The 18,929-nt window shown below is 64.9% G+C and overlaps 2 protein-coding genes across 2 annotated transcripts; one reads left to right on the top strand and one right to left on the bottom strand.

Annotated features, from left to right (window-relative positions):
- Positions 1 to 157: 157 nt before the first annotated feature.
- On the bottom strand, positions 158 to 12,864 carry TAF6 (TATA-box binding protein associated factor 6; the record flags this gene model as incomplete). Its single annotated transcript, XM_080608584.1, is given in 19 exon segments — positions 158 to 217; positions 219 to 392; positions 1,085 to 1,141; positions 1,143 to 1,226; positions 1,228 to 1,260; positions 2,455 to 2,532; positions 2,535 to 2,582; positions 2,908 to 2,982; positions 4,304 to 4,486; positions 4,909 to 5,009; positions 5,107 to 5,185; positions 5,898 to 6,015; positions 6,017 to 6,041; positions 7,482 to 7,601; positions 8,206 to 8,262; positions 8,935 to 9,088; positions 9,902 to 9,988; positions 11,008 to 11,261; positions 12,734 to 12,864. Coding segments are annotated over 18 exon segments (1,689 nt in total), but the record flags the coding sequence as incomplete, so codon positions are not given.
- Positions 12,865 to 13,024: 160 nt separating this feature from the next.
- On the top strand, positions 13,025 to 18,844 carry LAMTOR4 (late endosomal/lysosomal adaptor, MAPK and MTOR activator 4). Its single transcript, XM_080608587.1, is given in 6 exon segments — positions 13,025 to 13,165; positions 13,936 to 14,076; positions 14,078 to 14,311; positions 16,643 to 16,723; positions 17,843 to 17,960; positions 18,619 to 18,844. Coding segments are annotated over 5 exon segments (618 nt in total). The 5' UTR covers positions 13,025 to 13,165; positions 13,936 to 13,989; the 3' UTR covers positions 18,717 to 18,844.
- Positions 18,845 to 18,929: the final 85 nt, after the last annotated feature.

The raw sequence follows: 18,929 nt of genomic DNA on the forward strand, positions 1-18,929 counted from the left end.
GGAATTTGGGGGGGATTAAGGGGGATTAGGGGGATTTGAGGACTTTAATGGACGGGGGAAGAACCGGGGTGTATATGGGGGGGGGTGAGGGGATGGGGGGGGGTCCAGGGATTAAACCGGGGGGGGTCCCAGCGCCGTGCCCCCCCCCAAAAACAACCTGCTGCGCCGCGCTGCTCCCCGAGGCCGAGGACATGACGATGAATTTGGTGGGGGGGGGGCGAGGGCTGGCTGGGGGTCCCGGGGCGCCCCACCAGGGTCTGCACCGGCAGCGTGATGGCGCTCGGCACCTTCAGCAGGCTGGGGGGGGGCGCGGGGGGGGGGCAGCCCCCCCGGACCCCCCCCCCCAGCCTGGCCTGCTGGGGGGCCTGCGACAGGGTCAGCGTGGGGCGGGGGCTGGGGGGGGGGGCAGGGGGGGGGTTACATTGATGTGTGTGTCCCCCCCCCCCATGCGTCCCCCATATTCCCCCATTCCGCCCCCAAAATGGACCTAAAGGACCCCCGTAACCCCCTTGGACACACCCCAGGACCCCCCCCAGGTCCCCCCCCACCCCCAAAATTTGCCCCCCCCCCCCCCACCTGGGTGATGGTCCGGGTGCTGTGGCTGACCTGCTGCGTCCCCCCTCTCCCCTCACCCCAATCTCCTCCAGGACCCCCATTCCCCCCTTATTTCCCCCCAGGACCCCCATAACCCCCCCAAGACCCCCCCTTGCCCCCCCCACCCCAAAATTCCCCCCCTCACAGACCTGGGTGATGGTCAGGGTGCTGCAGCTGACCTGCTGCATCCCCCTCACCCACCCCCATTCCCCGTTTCCCCTTCCCACCCCATCACCTCCTAACCCCCCAAGACCCCCCAAGACCCCCCCCCCTGCCCCCCCCCACCCCCAAAATTCCCCCCCCCCACCTGGGCGATGGTCAGGGTGGTGCGGTTGACCTGCTGCGCCCCCATTTCCTCCCTCTCCCCTCACCCCCAGGACCCCCGTTCCCCCCCTTATTTCCCCCCCCAGGACCCCCGTAACCTTCCCAAGACCCCCCCAAGGCCCCCCCCCTGCCCCCCCCCACCCCAAAATTCCACCCCCCCCCCCACCTGGGTGATGGTCAGGGTGGTGCGGTTGACCTGCTGCGCCTGCAGGGCCGCCTGCGCCCCGCGCCTTGACGACGTGGGTGCAGAGCAGGGCCCCCAGGTAGCCGAAGTCCCCCCGGTACGCCTCCTGGTTGTCGGGGGGGGGGCCGCATTTTCGCCAGCACGGGGGCGCAGTGCTTCTGCGGGGGGGGGGCACGGCCACGTCACCGAGCTGCGGGGGGGACGGGGACACCCCGAAAGGCCACCCCAGGGCACCCCGAGGTGGCCCCGTGTGATCCCCTAAGGGTGCCCCCCCCAAGTTATTTGCCCCCCCCCCCCGTTATCATTCCCCCCCCAAGTCGTCATTTGCCCCCCCCAGTTGTCATTTGCCCCCCCAACTTGTCATTTGCCCCCCCTAACTTGTCATTTGCCCCCTCAAGTTGTCATTTGCCCCCCCTAACTTGTCATTTTGCCCCCCCCAGTTGTCATTTGCCCCCCCCAAGTTGTCATTTGTCCCCCCCAGTTGTCATTCCCCCCCCAAGTTGTCATTTGCCCCCCCCAACTTGTCATTTGCCCCCCCCAAAATTGTCATTCCCCCCCAAATTGTCATTTGCCCCCCCCCCAAGTTGTCCCCATGTCCCCCCCGTGTCCGTCCGTCCCCCAAAGTGTCCCCACGCCCCCCCCCCCAAGGTGTCCCCATGTCCTGTGTCCCCCCTCAGGTGTCCCCACGTCCCCCCTCAGGTGTCCCCACGTCCCCCCAAAGTGTCCCCATGTCCCCAAGCCCCCCTGAGGTGTCCCCGCGTCCCCCCTGAGGTGTCCCCATATCCCCTCAAAGTGTCCCCAAGCCCCCCCAAGCTGTCCCAACGCCCCCCCAGAGAGTCCCCATGTCCCCTGAGGTGTCCCCCACATCCCTCCAGGGCTGTCCCTATATCCCCTGAGCTGTCCCCACGTCCCCCCAAAGCGTCCCCAAGCCCCCCCCAAGCTGTCCCCATATCCCCAAAGTGTCCCCAAGCTCCCCCTGAGCTGTCCCCAAGGCCCCCCAAATTGTCTCCAAGCCCCCCCAGAGTGTCCCCATGTCTCCTTAGGTGGCCCCATATCCCCCCAGGGCTGTCCCTATATCCCCCGAGAGTGTCCCCACGCCCCGCCAAAGTGTCCCCACGACCCCCGAGCTGTCCCCATATCCCCCAAGGTGGCCCCATATCCCCCCAGGGCTGTCCCTGTATCCCCCAAAGTGTCCCCAACCCCCCCCCAAAGTGTCCCCAAGCTCCCCCCGAGCTGTCCCCAAGGCCCCCCAAAGTGTCTCCAAGCCCCCCCAAAGTGTCCCCACGCCCCGCCAAAGTGTCCCCACGCCCCCCCTGAGGTGTCCCCCCCCCCCGTGCCCCCCCCCAGCCCACCAGCAGCAGGGTCTGCACGTGGTCGGCCCCGATCCTGTCGATGTTGCTGACCACGGGGCCCTCCAGGATGCTGCGCACACCGCTCGCCCCTCCGCCTGCAGCCGCGGCAGGATCAGCGTCTTGATCACCTGGGGGGGGCGCGTGTGACGTCACCGGGGGGCGTGACATCATCAGGGGGGTGTGACGTCATCGGGGGGTGTGATGTCATCGGGGGGGTGATGTCACTGGTGTGGGGTTTCACCGGGGGGAGATATGGGGCTGGGGAAGGGGGAATGGGGCGCGATGGTGGGGGAAAGTGGTGCTGGGGGGGGGGATTTGCGGACGTGGGGGGGGATTTAGGGATATAGGGGGGACTTGGGGGACACGGGGGGGACTCGGGGACATGGGGAGGATGTGGGGGGGGGGGGGACATTGGGGCCGTGGGGGGGGGGGGGGGCACGGGGGGTTGCTCACGTCATGGCCCAGCTCGGCCAGCCCCGCGATGGAGCCGTAGCGCGTGGTCCAGGGGGTCTTCTCGTCCACCCAGCTCTGGGGGCGCGGGGACAAGGGGGGGACATCACCCCACAGCCTGCCCCAACGGCCCCACAGCCTGCCCCACAGCCCCAATCCCACCCCACAGCCCCGATCCTGCCCCACACCCTGCCCCACAGCCCCGATCCCACCCCACACCCCTGCCCCGCAGCCAAAATCCCACCCCACAGCCCCAATCCCACCCCACAGCCCCAATCCTGCCCCACAAACCACCCCAAAACCCCCAATCCTGCCCCACAGCCCTGATCCTGCCCCATGGCCCCGATCCTGCTCCACATCCCCAACCCCAGCCCAAGGTCCCAATCCTGCCCCACAGCCCCAAACCTGCCCCATGGCCCTGATCCTGCCCCCCAACCTACCCCAAAACCCCCCGATCCTGCCCCAAAACCCACCCCCCGGCACCCCAACTCACCCCAAAACCACCAATCCTGCCCCAAAACCCGCACCCTGGCCCCCCAACCCACCCCAAAACCACCGATCCTGCCCCAAAACCCACCCCCCGGCACCCCAACTCACCCCAAAAACACCGATCCTGCCCCAAAACCCACCCCCCTGGCACCCCAACCCACCCCAAAACCACCAATCCTGCCCCAAAACCCACCCCCCGGCACCCCAACCCACCCCAAAAACACCGATCCTGCCCCAAAACCCACCCCCCCGCACCCCAACCCACCCCAAAACCACCAATCCTGCCCCAAAACCCGCACCCTGGCCCCCCAATCCACCCCAAAACCCCCGATCCTGCCCCAAAACCCACCCCCCGGCACCCCAACCCACACCAAAACCACCAATCCTGCCCCAAAACCCGCACCCTGGCCCCCCAATCTACCCCAAACCACCAATCCTGCCCCAAAACCCGCACCCTGGCCCCCCCAATCCACCCCAAAACCCCCGATCCTGCCCCAAAACCCCGCACCCCGGCCCCCCAACCCACCCCAAAACCACCAATCCTGCCCCAAAACCCACACCCCGGTCCCCCAACCCACCCCAAAACCACCAATCCTGCCCCAAAACCCGCACCCCGGTCCCCCCAACCCACCCCAAAACCACCAATCCTGCCCCCAAAACCCCGCCCCCCCGCCCTCCAACCCGCCCCAAAACCACCAGTCCTGCCCCAAAACCCACCCCCCGGCACCCCAACCCACACCAAAACCACCAATCCTGCCCCAAAACCCCGCACCCTGGCCCCCCAATCCACCCCAAAACCCCCGATCCTGCCCCAAAACCCACTCCCCGGCACCCCAACCCGCCCCAAAAGCCCCAATCTTGCCCCGAAACCCACGATCCTGCCCCAAAATCCCTGATCCTGCCCCGAAACCTTGGTGAAGGTCTTGGTGATGCGGGACTGGATGTTGTTGGTGGTGGTGCTGAAGTTCTTGCACACCTGGGCCACCAGGCGGGCGGCGAAGTCCCGCAGCGCCCAGTGGTTGTCCACGTCAGGGCGCAGGCAGAGCTGGCGGCTGACGATGCACGTCATGACGGCGGGGATGAGCTCGTGCAGCTGGGGACAGGTGGGGACATTTGGGGACACGTTGGGGACATGTCGGGGACATTTGGGGACACGGCATGGGCATGGGATTCAGCCACGGGGGATGCAAAGGGCTCGGGGACAGCCCCACGTCGTGGGGTGGGGTGGCTGACAATGCAGGTTGTGGTGGCGAGGATGAGCTTCTGAGGCTTGGGGACATTTGGGGACGTTTGGGGACACTCTGGGGACATTTGGGGACACATTGGGGACAAACTGGGGACACAGCACGGGCACAGGACTCAGCTATGGGGGACACAAAATGCTTGGGGACAGCCCCACGGCACGTCAAGGACAGAGCAGGCAGCTCACGACACACATTGTGACGGTGGTGACAAGCTTGTGGGGGACATTTGGGGACATCTGGGGACAGGAGCCTCCGGGGCAGCCCCACTCACGTATTTCTCCAGGTAGAGCGTGGGATTGTCCATCAGCGCCTTCACCATGCGCATGAGGTAGATGAGCAGCGCCAGGTTGTTCTGCACCACGTTGACACGGACCTGGAGGGGACAATGACATCAGGGAGGGGACAATGACATTGGGAAAGGGACAATGACATCGGGGAAGGGACGGGGACAGGGCCACAGGGTGCTCACCCCCCTCAGAGATGAAGGTGCTGAATCGTGGCAGCATCTGGTAGAGGCCGGGGTCGGTGGCGATGCTCTGCAGGGCCTCCTGTGGGGACACGGGGACGTCACCACCAGGGGACACCAGGAGGGATATGGGGACAGGGGGGTGTCACCACTAAGGGACAGCAGGAGGGTATCAGGATATGGGGGGGGGTCACCACGAGGGGACACCAGGAGGGACATCAGGATATGGGGACGTCATCGTGAGGGGCATGGGGATGTCACCATGAAGGGACACCAGGACATGGGGATGTCACCGCAAGGGGACAGGAGGGACATCAGGTGAGGGGACACTGGGACACAGGGATGTCACCACGAGGGGACACCGGGACTTGGGGACATCACCGTGAGGGGACACTGGGACATCGGGATGTCACCGCAAGGGGACAAGGGGATGTCACCCGAAGGGGACGCTGGACATGGGGACATCAGCGTGAGGGGACACAAGGACATCACCGCAAGGGGACACCGGGATGTCACTGAGGGGATATGGGGACATCACTGCGAGGGGACACAGGGCCATGGGGTTGTAACCATGAGGGGGACATCAGGATGTCACTGAGGGGACACCAGGACATGGGGGACACGGAGCTGTCACCACAAGGACCCATGGGGATATCACCAAGTGCCCACGGTGCCACTACCGATCCAACAGGGGCACAATGGCATCCCCCATACGAAAGGAAAAAGCTTGAGGGGGGGGAAACGATTCTTTGGGGTGAAAACGGGTTTTTGGGGGGGCCAGGCGGGGGACGCACGGCACGCTTGGCCTCGCAGGAGCCGACGCAGGCCTCGGTGATCTCCTTGTAGTAGAGCTGCTGCTCCACTGACAGCTCGTGCACGCTGCGGGGCTTGAGGCGCAGCGGGGCCCCCCTCCAGCAGCGGGCCCTTCTTCTCCTTGCCTGGGGGACACGGGGGACACTGGTGACAACGCGTCCCTGTGTCCCCGTGTCCTTGTGTCCCCGCGGGGCCACCCGCAGCTGTCCCACAGGGACCCCAAGGGGCACCCAGCTCCCCACAAAATGGCCACCGGGGGGTCTGGGGCTGCCCAGTGTCACCAAGGGCTGTCCTCAGAGTCCTCACGGAGCACAAAATGGCCCCAAATGTCTCCAAATGTCCCTAAAAGGTGTCATGACCTGACCTGAGAGTCCCCACGGAGACCAAAATGTCCCCATGTCCCCAAAGGCCCTGAGAGGCACCGAGCTCCCCACAAAATGGCCATCAGGGAGTCTGGGGCTGCCCAATGTCACCAAAAGCTGTCCTCAGAGTCCTCACGGAACACAAAATGGTCCCAAATGTCCCTAAAATGTGTCATGACCTGTCCTGAGCTCCCCTATGGAGCCCAAATTTTCCCCAAATGTCCCCAAGGGCCCTGAGGGGCACCCAGCTCCCCACAGAATGGCTGCCGGGGGGTCTGGGGCTACCCAATGTCAACAAGGCCTGTCCTCAGAGTACCCACAGAGCACAAAATATACCCAAATGTCCCTAAAATGTGTCATGACTTGACCTGAGAGTTCCCACGGAGCCCAAAATGTCCCCATGTCCCCAAAGAGCACCAAGCTCCCCACAGAATGGCCGCCCAAGACCCCCAAGGCCTGTCAGAGTCCCCACGGAGCACAAAATTTCCCCAAATGTCCCTAAAACATGTCATGGCCTGTCCTGAGCTCCCCTATGGAGCCCAAAATGTCCCCATGTCCCCAGGGTCACTGAGGGGCACCAAGCTCCCCACAAAATGGCCACCCAATGCTCCCAAGGCCTGTCAGAGCCCGCACGGAGCACAAAATGTCCCCAAATGTCCCCTAAAATGTGTCATGGCCTGTCCTGAGTGACAGCACAGAGCCCAAAATGTCCCCAAAGTGTCTCAAGGCCTGTCATGGAGCCCCCCATGGAGCCCAAAATGGCCCCAAATGGCCCTAAAATGGGTCATGGTCTGTCCTGAGTGCCCCAGAGCCCAAAATGGTCCCAAAATATCCCAAAATACCCAAAAGAACCCCCCAAAACACCCCATAGCCCCCCAAACACCCCATGTCCCCCCCAAACATGCCATAGCCCACCCAAAACACCCCATAGTCCGCCCAAATGCCCTCATATCTCACCAAAACACCCCGTAGCCCCCCAAACATCCTCTAGCCCCCCCAAACACCCTAAATCCCCTCCAAAACCCAAAGCCCTCCCAAACACCTCCACAGCCCCCCCAAAACACCCCACAGCCCCCCCAAAAACACCCCATACCCCCCCAGACACCCCATATCCCCTCCCAAACACCCCGTAGCCCCCCAAAAACACCCCAAAGCCCCCCCAAACACCCCACAGTCCCCCCAAAATCCCCCCCCCGGCCCTACCCTTGCCGTCGGGGGTGGTCGTGCTCTGCCCCTTGCCCTTCAGGGCCCCCTCGTCCTCCTGCCCAGGCTTGGCGGACTTGAGGGGCTCGGTGGCCTCGGCCTTCTGCTGCTCCTTCGGGGCTGTGGGGGGGCAAATCCCAATGGGGGGGGCAAATCCCAATGGGGGGGGCACATCTACCCCGGGGGGGCACATCTGCCCCAAGGGGGACAAAGCTGCACCAAGGACGCGGGGGTAAATCGATCCAAGGGGAGCAGAACTGCCCCTGGGTGGGGAAATTTGCCACCCCCGGGGGGAATTTGCCCCCCCCAGGTGGGGTAAATTTAAATCTGGGGAGTAAGTTTACTCCTGGGGGGGTAATTTTAAAATTAAGGGGGGTAAATTTACACCCAGGGGGACAAATCTGCCACTGAGAGGGGCAAATGTGCTGCTAGGGGGGTAAATCGACTCACATAATAAACAGATCTGTACGTATCTGCTACGTGGGGGGTAAATTTAGCCCGGGGGGGGCAAATTTGAGTCATGGGGGGGCAAATCTGCCTGTTGAAATTGCAGATGGAGCCTGGGGTGGGGGCAAATCTAAGCTGGGGGGAGGAGGGCAAAGTTAATGCTGGTGGAAATGAATCTGCCCCATAGGGAGCAAATCTGTCTCCGGGGGGGTAAATATACCTCCGGGGGAGGGGCAAATTTACCCTGGGGGGGGCAAATCCTGGTGCCCCCACTCACCTGGGGGGGGGTTCTCGGGGATGGCCGGCTGCACTCCCTCGATGCTGAGCCAGTGAGCTGGGCACGGGTAAGGCACAGGGGTGAGAAAGGTGGGGGGGTCCCCCCAAAATGCACCCCCAGAGCCCCCCTAAACCTCCCAGAGCCCCCCCAACACCCCCAGAGCCCCCACAAATACCCCCAGAACTGCCCCAAACACCCTCCAAACGCCCCCCAGAGCCCCCCGAACACCCCCAGAGCCCCCCCAAGACCCCCTAAAAGCCCCCCAAACTCCCTCAGAACTGCCCTGAACCCCTCCAACCCCCCCAAAACCCCCCAGAGCCCCCCCAAACACCCTCCAGAGCCCCCTAAACCCCCCAAGCCCCCCAAAGGCCCCCTAAAAGCCCCCAAAACTCCCCCAAAACTGCCCCAAACACCCCCCAGAGCCCCCAACCCCCCCAAAAGCCCCCAAAACTCCCCCAAAACTGCCCCAAACACCCCCCAGAGGCCCCTAAACCCCCAAGCCCCCCAAAGGCCCCCTAAAAGCCCCCAAAACTCCCCCGAAACTGCCCCAACCCCCCCCAAGCGCCCTAAACCCCCCCGAGTCCCCCCCAAACCCCCTATAACCCCCCAGAGCCTCCCAAAGGCCCCCCAAAAGCCCCCCAAACTCCCCCAGAACCGCCCCGAACCCCTCCAGGACCCTCCCCGACCCCTCCCCAGCCCCCCCCCCCCGACGCCCCCGCCCAAGCCCACCCTTGAGGCAGACGTCGAGGGGCACGCGGGGCAGGGGGGTGTTGATGATGTCGCTCAGCTCCACCTCCTGCTCCTCGTAGAAGTGCAGCTCGCGCCCCCCCCCGCTGGCGTAGCGGAAGGGCAGGAACTCCCGCGCGTGGAAGCCGTACAGCGGCTGGGGGGGGCCAGGCATCAGGACCCCCCCCCAAACACCCCCAGAGCCCCCCGGTGTCCCCCAGAGCCCCCCAATATCCCCCAGACCCACCCAATACCCCTGAGACCCCCTCCAATATCCCCCAGACCCCCCTGATATCCCTGAGACCCCCCCCATGTCCCCCAAGCTCCCCCAGTTTCCCCCAGGCCCCCCCAATATCCCTGAGACCCCCCCCGATATCCTCCCCAACCCCCCCCAGACCCCCCTGCTGTCCCCCCAAAACCCCCAAGACCCACCCCCCAATGTCCCCCAGACTCCCCCAGGACCCCCCCGATGTCCCCCAGACCCCCCCAATACCTTTGACCCCCTTAACGTCCCTGAGCCCCCCCAAATGTCCCCAAAACCCCCCAATATCCCCCCACCCCATGTCCCCAAGCCCCCCCCGTGTCCCCAAGCCCCCCCATCATGTCCCCAAACCCCCCAATATCTCCCCCCATGCCCCAAGCCCCCCCCAATGTCCCCCAAACTCCCCAATATCCTCCCACCCTGTGTCCCCACCCCCCCCAAATGTCCCCAACCCCCCCCAAAATGTCCCCAAGCCCTCCTCCGTGTCCCCAAGCCCCCCTCCCATGTCCCCATGCCCCCCCGTGTCCCCAAGCCCCCCACAATGTCCCCAATATCCCCCACCCCATGTCCCCAAGCCCCATAAACGTCCCCAAAACCCCCCAATATTCCCCCACCCCATGTCCCCAAGCCCCACCCCGTGTCCCCAACCCCCCCCACAATGTCCCCAACCCCTCCCCAATGTCCCCACGCCCCCCCCCGTGCCCCCACCTCGACGTTTTTCAGCTTCAGCGCCAGGTCGATGTCCCCCGTGGTCAGGCGGCGCCGCTTGCCCATGTGCATGAACTTGAGCGCGTCCTGGGGGCGGGGGGGACATTGGGGACAGTTGGGGACACCCCCACCCTGGGGGACAACCCCCCCCCTTGTCCCTGTCCCCTCTCCGCCCCCCTCCCCAGCGTGCCCCCGTTTGTCCCTATCCCATCCGGCCCCGAGCCCCCGGCCCTGTCCCCATGTCCCCCCTACCCTCGCTGTCCCCCCCCCCCAGCCGTGTCCCTTTGTCACCCCCTGTCCCCCCCATCCCTGTCCCCCTGTCCCCGCTGTCCCCAAACCCGGGTGACCCAAGGGCTCGGCCCCCTTTGTCCCCCCACCCCTGTCCCCATCCCCTCACCTGTCCCCACCCGGTGTCCCCATCCCCTTGTCCCCCTGTCCCCACCCCCACTCCCCCTGTCCCCAATGTCCCCGTCCCCATCTCCACTTGTCCCCAATGTCCCCCCATCCCCATCTCTCCTTGTCCCCAGTGTCCCCAAATGTCCCCCCGTCCCCATCCCTATTTCCTCTTGTCCCCGGCGTCCCCGTCCCCAACCCCATCTCCCCTTGTCCCTGATGTCCCCGCTGTCCCCAGTGCCCCCCCGTCCCCATCCCCATTTTCTCTTGTCCCCGATGTCCCCCTGTCCCTGTCCCCAGTGTCCCCACTGTCCCCCCATCCCCGTCCCTATTTCCTCTTGTCCCTGGTGTCCCCCCGTCCCCATCTCCCTTTGTCCCTGCTGTCCCCATCCTCATCTCCCCGTGTCCCCAGTGTCCCCCCATCCCTGTCCCTATTTCCTCTTGTCCCCACTATCCCCAGTGTTCCCCCATCCCCATCTCCCCACGTCCCCGCTGTCCCCACTGTCCCCCTGTCCCCATCCCCATCTCCCCGTGTCCCCACTGTCCCCCCATCCCCGTCCCCATCTCCCGCTGTCCCCCTGTCCCCAACCCCACGTCCCCCTGCCCCCACACTGTCCCATCCCCATCCCCATTTCCTCTTGTCCCCAGTGTCCCCCCGTCCCGTTCCCATCTCCCCGTGTCCCCAAGGTCCCCGAGGTCCCCGCTGTCCCCACCTGGGCCACCTCCTTGAGGCGGTAGCTGGCCTCGTCGGCCAGCAGCTGGCACGTGTCCTCGGGGACCTGCGCCATGCCCATGGCCTCGGCCATCACCTTCATCGACTCGGCCGGCAGCAGCGTCTGGCTCAGCTTCGGCTTCTTCTCCTCCGCCATCCTCCTCCTCCTCCTCCTCCTCCTTCTCTTTTTCCTCCTCTTCTTCCTCCTGCCTCTCTTCTTCCTCCTCCTCCTCTTCTTCTTCCTCCCAGGAGGGCCTAAATAAAGAGGAAAAAGTCAGCCGGGGGGGGAGAGATTCTAAATAAAAGACAAGAGGTTTAGGGGGAGTGGCCCTAAATAAAGGACAAAGTGTTTATGTGGGGCCCTAAATAAAGGACGAGAGGTTTACGGGGTTCCTAAATAAAAAACAAGAGGTTTATGGGGGATCCTAAATAAAGGACGAGGCGTTTGGGGGAGAAAGACCCTAAATAAAGGACAAGATGGTCGTGAGGGACCCTAAATAAAAAATAAGGTTATGGGGGACCCTAAACACAGAACAAGGTGTTTATGGGGGACCCTAAATAAAGGACAAGGTAATCATGGCGGACCCTAAATACAGAACAAGAAAAGCCCTAAGTAAAAGACAACAGGTTTACGGGAGACCCTAAATAAAGGACAAGGTGGTCACGGGAGGAGTAAGACCCTAAATAAAGGACAAGGTGATCATGGGGGACACCCTAAATAAAAGGCAAGATGGTCACGGGAGGAGGGAGACCCTAAATAAAGGACAAAGTGTTATAGGGGACCCTAAATAAAAGACGAGGTTTACGGGGGACGCTAAATAAGAACGAGGTGGTCATGGAACGGGGGAGACCCTAAATAAAGGACGACGTTATGGGGGGACCCTAAATAAAGGGACTAGGTGTTCAGGGGAGGACCCTGAATAAACAAAAAGGTGATCATGGGGGACCCTAAATAAACACTGAGGTGATCTTGGGAGGGGAAGGACGCTAAAAAAACGACAAGAGATTTGTGGGGAACCCTAAATAAAGAATAAAGTGTTTATGGGGGACCCTAAATAAGAGACAACAGGTTTATGGGGGACCCTAAATAAAACATAAGTCGTTGGGGGGGGGGGACAGGACCCTAAATAAAGAACAAGGTGTTTATGGGAGACCCTAAATAAAGGAAAAGATGGTCATGGGAGAGGGAGACCCTAAATAAAACACCAAATGTTCACGGAGGAGGGACCCTAAATAAAACATAAGATGTTTGGGGGGGAGAGACCCTAAATAAAGGACAAAGTATTTGGGGAGGGGGACCCTAAATAAAGGACAAGATGGTCACAGGGAGCGGGGAGACCCTAATTAAAGGACAAGGTGATCATGGGGGACCCTAAATAAAAGACAAGAGGTTTGGGGGGGGGGGGGGGGGAGGACACGACACCCTAAATTGAAGGCCAAGGTGTTTGGGGGGGGACCCTAAATACAGGACGAGGTGTTCACGGGGGACCCCAAATACAGGACGAGATGTCTGGGGGGACACCCTAAATACCGGGAGCTCAAGGGGGGGACCCCAAAATTGGGTGTACGGGGGGGGAGGGGCCCTAAATACCGGCAGTTTAAGGGGGGGGACCCCAGAATTGGGTGTATGGGGGTCCCGGAACCAAGGAGGGGGGGAACCCTAATGCCGGGACCTCAAGGAGGGGGGACCCCGATACCGGGCGCACACGGAGGGGGGACCGCAATACCGGAAGCACACGGGGAGAGGGGAACCCCGTTACCGGGCGCGCCCCGGGGCCCAGCGCCGCCCCCCTCACGCCGCCTCCCCGCTGCCCGCCGCCATCTTGGCTCCGCCGCCGCTCCGCCGGGTCCTGGCAGGGGGAAAAAGCGACGGGGAGTCACCGGCCTCGAGCGCCGCGGCGCTTTCCCCGCGGCCGCCAATGCTGCTCACTACCGCCCTGCCAGGACCTGCGCGGCGGCGGCAGCGGGGCGGGCTCTGCGCATGCGTAAGGCTCCTCGGCGGGAGGGGCGGGGGAGCGCTGCGCATGCGCGGTGGCTTCATCGCTGTTCCCTTCGCGGGGGCCCGATTCTGGCCCTGCCGAGGCCTTGGAGTGGCGACACCGGAACCCTCCGGAACCCCCCCGGGACTCTGCGGGAAACTCCGAGGCCCCCGGGACAAGGTGAGGAAGGGAAGAGCATGAAAACGCCTTTTGGGGTATTTTGTCCCTCGCCGCTTGCCGTCTTCCCCCCCAAGATGGCGGCGCCCATGCGCGAGGGGCGGGTTCTGTTTCCAAGATGGCGGCGCACAGGCGGCTTCGCTTTAAAGATGGCGGCGCCCGGGGGGGGGGGCGGAGTTCCGCCGTATTGTGGAGGATGGGGGAAAAATGGGGGGGGGTGAGGGGGACGACAATTGGGGTCGGGGGGGATTACTGGGGTCCTGGGGGGTGATGGGGGGGGGCACTGGGGGGGGGAGACGACAATTGGGGTCCTGGGAGGGCCGTGGGGGGGGACATAAAGATAATGGGGATTACTGGGGGGGAGCACTGGGGGAATGGGGGGGGGATTGGGGGGACAATTGGGGTCAGGAGGGGACCGTAGGGGTGAGGGGGGGGGGGCATTGGGGTCCTGGAGGTGATTGGGGGGCCATTGGGGTCATTGGGGGGGGGCAATTGGGGTCCTGGGGGGCCACGGGGGGGCCCATTGGGGTCATGGGGGTGATTGGGGGGATATTGGGCGCTGGGGGGGGTCATTGGGGTGAGGGGGGGACCATTGGTGTCATGGGGATGATTGGGGGGGTCACTGAGGTGATGGGGGGGGTAATTGGGGTCATGGGGAGGGGGGGGCATTGGGGTCCTGAGGGGTGCCAGGAGCCACCCTTGGGGTCCCCGAGGGGCCATAGGATCCCCTGGGGGCCCTCCCTCACCCCCTCCCCTCCCCTCCCCTTCTGCAGCCTGATGACCTCTGACCTCTGACGACCCCCCCCCCCCCCAAAAAAAAAAAAAAAATGCTCCCGGGGGTGCGCACAGCACCCTTGGGTGCCCGCGAGGTGCCAGGCACCCCGTACAGCGTGCGGGTGCTGCAGGAAGGCTACAGCCACCCCCGAGGACGAGGACGGCTCCTTCCTCGCCGACTGCTCCATCACCCTCATCCGGGGGGGGCCTGTCACCGCCCTGGTGGACACGGGGGGGCCGTGGGGCCGCCAGCGCCTGCTGGCCGAGCTGGAGGCAGCCGGGACCCCCCCGGAATCCGTCACCCACGTGCTGTGCACCCACGGCCACTCGGACCATGTTGGCAACCTCAACCTCTTCCCCAAAGCTTGGGTGCTGGTGGGCTTCGACCTCAGCCGGCCTGGGGGGGTCGGTGGTGCCGGGGGGGGGGGGGCGTTTCATCCCCCTGGATTTGGCGCGGGGGGTCCCTTACGCCCCCGACCCGGGTTACGTGGAGGTGCTGCCCACCCCGGGCCACGTGCGGGCCCACGTCAGCGTGGCGGTGCAGGGCACGGCGCTGGGCACCGTGGTGGCGGCGGGGGACTTGTTCGAGAGGGAGGGGGACGCGGGGGTGTGGGGGGCGCTGAGCAAGGACCCCCCCCGAGCAGGAGCGGAGCCGCGCCAGGGTGCTGGAGGTGGCCGACGTGGTGGTGCCGGGCCACGGGGCGCCCTTCCGCGTCTTCAGGGAGGGGGGGTCATGAAAACAACCCCCCCACCACCCCCACCCCATCCCCAGGGTGGTCTCGAGGAGGGTGGGGACCCCGGGGGGTGTCCCCAAGGGAAATGGGACCCCCGGGGGTGTCCCCAGGGAGAAGGAGAGCCCCCCCCCCCCCAGGGATGTCCCCAAGGAAGAGGAGAGACCCCCTGGGGGTGTCCCCAAAGGGACAGGGGAGCGCCCCCCCCCCCCAGGCGTGTCCCCAAGGGAAATGGGACCCCTGGGGGTGTCCCCAAAGGGACAGGGGAGACCCCCCCCCAGGGGTGTCCCCAAGGGATGGGAGGGATTTGGGGATGTCCCCCCAGGGGAGACCCCCCCCCCGGACGTCCCCAAAGAAAATGGGACCCCGGGGGTGTCCCCAAGAAAGAAGGGAGACCCCCAGGGATGTCCCCAACCCCCCCGCCCCCCGAAGCCGCCCCCAAGGGAAGGGACAAGGCCTGAGGACACCCCCCAGGGACAGCAGAGCCCCAGCGGGCACCCCCAAGGCCTCGAAGACCCCCGGACCCCCCCCCCCCGAAAGGAAATAAAGGCCCCGAGCAGCCCCCCCCATAGTGCTGCCTCTCATTGGGGTGACGAGGGGGACCTCGGGGTGTCCCCAGTGATGGGGAGGGGGGATTGGGGGGGTCCCAGTTTGGGGAGGGGTACTGGGAAGGGGTCCCAGTTTGAGGGGGAATTGGGGGGGTCCCAGTATGGGGGGGGGGGTACTTGGGGGGGGTCCCAGTTTGAGGGGGGAAATTGGGGGGGAGGTCCCAGTATGGGGGGGGGACTTGGAGGTGGGTCCCAGTTTGGGGGGGAATTTGGGGGGGTTCCAGTATGGGGGGGGGTACTGGGAGGGGGACCCAGTTTGGGGGGAGAATTGGGGGGGGTCCCAGTTTGGGGGGGGGTTCTGGGGGGGGTCCCAGTATGGGGGGGGGGTACTGGGAGGGGGTCCCAGTTTGGGGGGGAATTGGGGGGGGTCCCAGTATGGGGGGGGGACTTGGAGGTGGGTGCCAGTTTGGGGGGGAATTTGGGGGGGTTCCAGTATGGGGGGGGGGTACTGGGAGGGGGTCCCAGTACGGGGGGGGCACTGGGGGGGGGTCCCAGTTTAGCAGGGGGCGCGGGGACAAGGAAGAGGAGGGCGCGCGCGTTATGCAAATCACCTCGTTAATATTCACGTAAGGCCACGCCCCCCTCTTCCCGCTGCGCGCTCTCCCATTTGTGGGGGGGAGGGTGGAGGGGCGGGGCGTGGTGGGTGATGGACGGGGCTCTGAGCCAATCGGGCGGAGGGATGGGAAAGGGGCGGGGCGCAGCGGTCAGCTGACCGGGGCCGGAGAGGGGAGATGGTGAGCGGGGAACTGGGAGGCACTGGGGGGAAACTGGGGGGAAACTGGGAGAACTGGGGGGCACTGGGAGAACTGGGGGAGAAACTGGGGGCACTGGGATGGGGAACCGGGAGAACTGGGGGGTACTGGAGGGAAACTGGGAGACACGGATGGGGAACTGGGAGACTGGGGGGAAACTGGGAGAACTGGGGGGCACTGGGAGAACTGGGGGGAACTCGTTGGGAACTGGGGAGAAACTGGGGGGAAACTGAGAGAACTGGGAGGCACTGGGATGGGGGCACTGGGAGGACTGGGGGGAAACTGGGATCACTGGGGGGAAACTGGGATCACTGGGGAGAAACTGGGGCAATTGGGATGTGAAACGGGGGGCACTGAGGAGAAACTGGGGTGAAACTGGGAGAACTGGGGGGAAACTGGGGTGAAACTGGGTGAACTGGGGGGCAACTGGGGGCACTGGTTGGGAACTGGGAGAAACTGGGAGAGCTTGGCGGCACTGGGATGGGGAACTGGGGGGCAACTGGGGGCACTGGGGAGAAATGGGGGAAACTGGGAGCCTGGGGGGCACTGGGAGGAGTGGGCCACCAGCGGGGGGGGCACTGGGGGTGGCGGTGACGTGTCCCCCCCTGTCCCCAGACGACGGCGCTGACGCAGGGCCTGGAGCGCGTCCCCGACCAGCTGGGCTACCTGGTCATCTGTGATGGCGCCGTGCTGGCCGTGAGTGGGGACACTTGGGGACATTTGGGGACCTTTGGGGACACCTGGGGACATTGGGGGACATCTGGGGACGTTGGGGGACACTTGGGGACATGTGGGGACGTTGGGGACGGGGATATTTGGGGACACGGGGGATGTTTGGGGACCTTTGGGGACACTTGGGGACAGATTTGGGGACAGGGACATTTGGGGACATTGGGGACACTTGTGTCATCCGGGGACACTGGGGGACGGGGATATTTGGGGACATTGGGGATATCTGGGGACCTTTGGGGACACTTGGGGATGTTTGGGGACATTTGGGGGACAGGGATATTTGGGGACATTGGGGATGCTTGGGGACACTTGGGGATGCTTGGGGACACCTGGGGACCCTTGGGGACATCTGGGGACCTCTGGGAATGTTTGGGGACATCTGGGGACACTTGGGGATGGGGATATTTGGGGACATCGGGGTCATTTGGAGACGTTTGGGGACATCTGGGGATGTTTGGGGATGTTTGGGGACATTTGGGGACATTGGGGACAGCTGGGGATATTTGGGGACATTTGGGGATGGGGACAAAGAACACGGGGACTTTTGGGGACGGGGGGAGAAGGACGAGGAGCTTTTGGGGACTGGGACAAGTGGCCTTTGGGGACGGGGGGACAGGGGACAAGGGGCCCTTGGGGACAGGGAGGAGAAGGGACAGAGGGACGGGGCTTTGGGGACAAGGGGACCTTGGTCACCAGGGTCCTGAGGGACGGGGACACTCAGATGCTTGGGGACACTGGGTGGGGACAGGGGGACGCTGGGGTTTGGGGACACCAGGGTTTGGGGACAAGGGGACACCAGGGTTTGGGGACATGGGGACACTGGGGCATGGGGACACCGGGGTTTGGGGACACTGGGGCATGGGGATGAGGGGACACTGGGGTTTGGGGACGGGGGACATTGGGGTTTGGGGACATGGGGACACCGAGGTTTGGGGACATGGGGCCACGGGGATTTGGGGACGTTTGGGGACACTTGGACGGGGATGTTAGGGGCCATTTTGGGGACGAGGGGACGCTGGGGTTTGGGGACAGGGGGCCTCGTTGGGGACATCGGGGACCCGCGTGTGACGCGGCTGTCCCCAGTCGGCGGGGGACCTGGAGAACGACGAGCGCACGGCCACCGTCCTGGCGGGGCTGGTGGCCACCGCCTGCGGGCTGCGGCTGCCCCGCGGCCACCAGCCGCCCTTCCGCCGCCTCTCGGGTGAGTGACAGCCCTGTCCCCAAGGGGGTGGCACTGCCGCCGCTGTCCCCAAGGGGGTGGCACTGCCGCCGGTGGCCCCAAAATGGAGGTGGCCCCGTGTTTGTCCTGTCCCCATGGTGGCAGTGCCACCGCCGGTGTCCCCAGGGGGGTGGTGACCCCCTATTTGTCCTGTCCCCGTAGTGGCACCGCCACCGGTGTCCCCAGGCTGGTGGCACTGCCATGGGTGTCCCCAATTTGGCAGTGACCCCGTATTTGTCCTGTCCCCAAGGTGGCACTGCCACCAGTGTCCCCAGGGTGGTGGCCCCGTGATCATCCTGTCCCCACAGTGCCAGTGCCACCGGTGTCCCCAAGGAGATTTTGGTGGCCCTGCTGTCCCCCTGTCCCTGCTGTCCCCGTGGTGGCACTGCCACCGGTGGCCCCAGGGTGATGCCAGTGTCCCTTTTGTCCCCCTGTCCCCAGGGTGGCAGTGCCATCGGTGTCCCCAGGGTGGTGGCACCGCCACCAATGTCCCCAGGACAACGTCAGTGTCCCCGCTCTCCCCGTGCCCCCGGTGTCCCCGGTGCGGTGGCAGTGTCCCCACACCCGTCCTGTCCCCGGGGGGGCGGGGGGGGTGGTGGCAGTGCCCCAGGTGTCCCCAACGTCCCCGCTGTCCCCGCAGTGGTGTTCGGGGACCACTCGCTGCTCGTCACCGCCTCGGCCCAGAAGCTTTTTGTGGTGAAGCGCCAGAACCGCGCCCAGGAGCCCGCCACCGCCTGAGCCGCCGCGTCCCCAAGGCCACCGCCGCGTCCCCAAGGCCACCGCCGCATCCCCAAGGCCTCCGCCACATCCCCTGGCGTCACCCCCGCGGGGGCCCAGGCAATAAATGGTGTCCCCGTGTCCCCAAATCGGCCTCGTTTTTTTTTTTGGGGGGGGGGGGGGAATGCGGCGTTTTGGGGACGGCGGGCTTGGCCCCTTCCCGGGTGACACGGC

Source organism: Anser brachyrhynchus, assembly GCF_964034855.1.
Source record: "Anser brachyrhynchus genome assembly, contig: SCAFFOLD_500, whole genome shotgun sequence".
Taxonomy (NCBI): Eukaryota; Metazoa; Chordata; class Aves; order Anseriformes; family Anatidae; genus Anser; species Anser brachyrhynchus.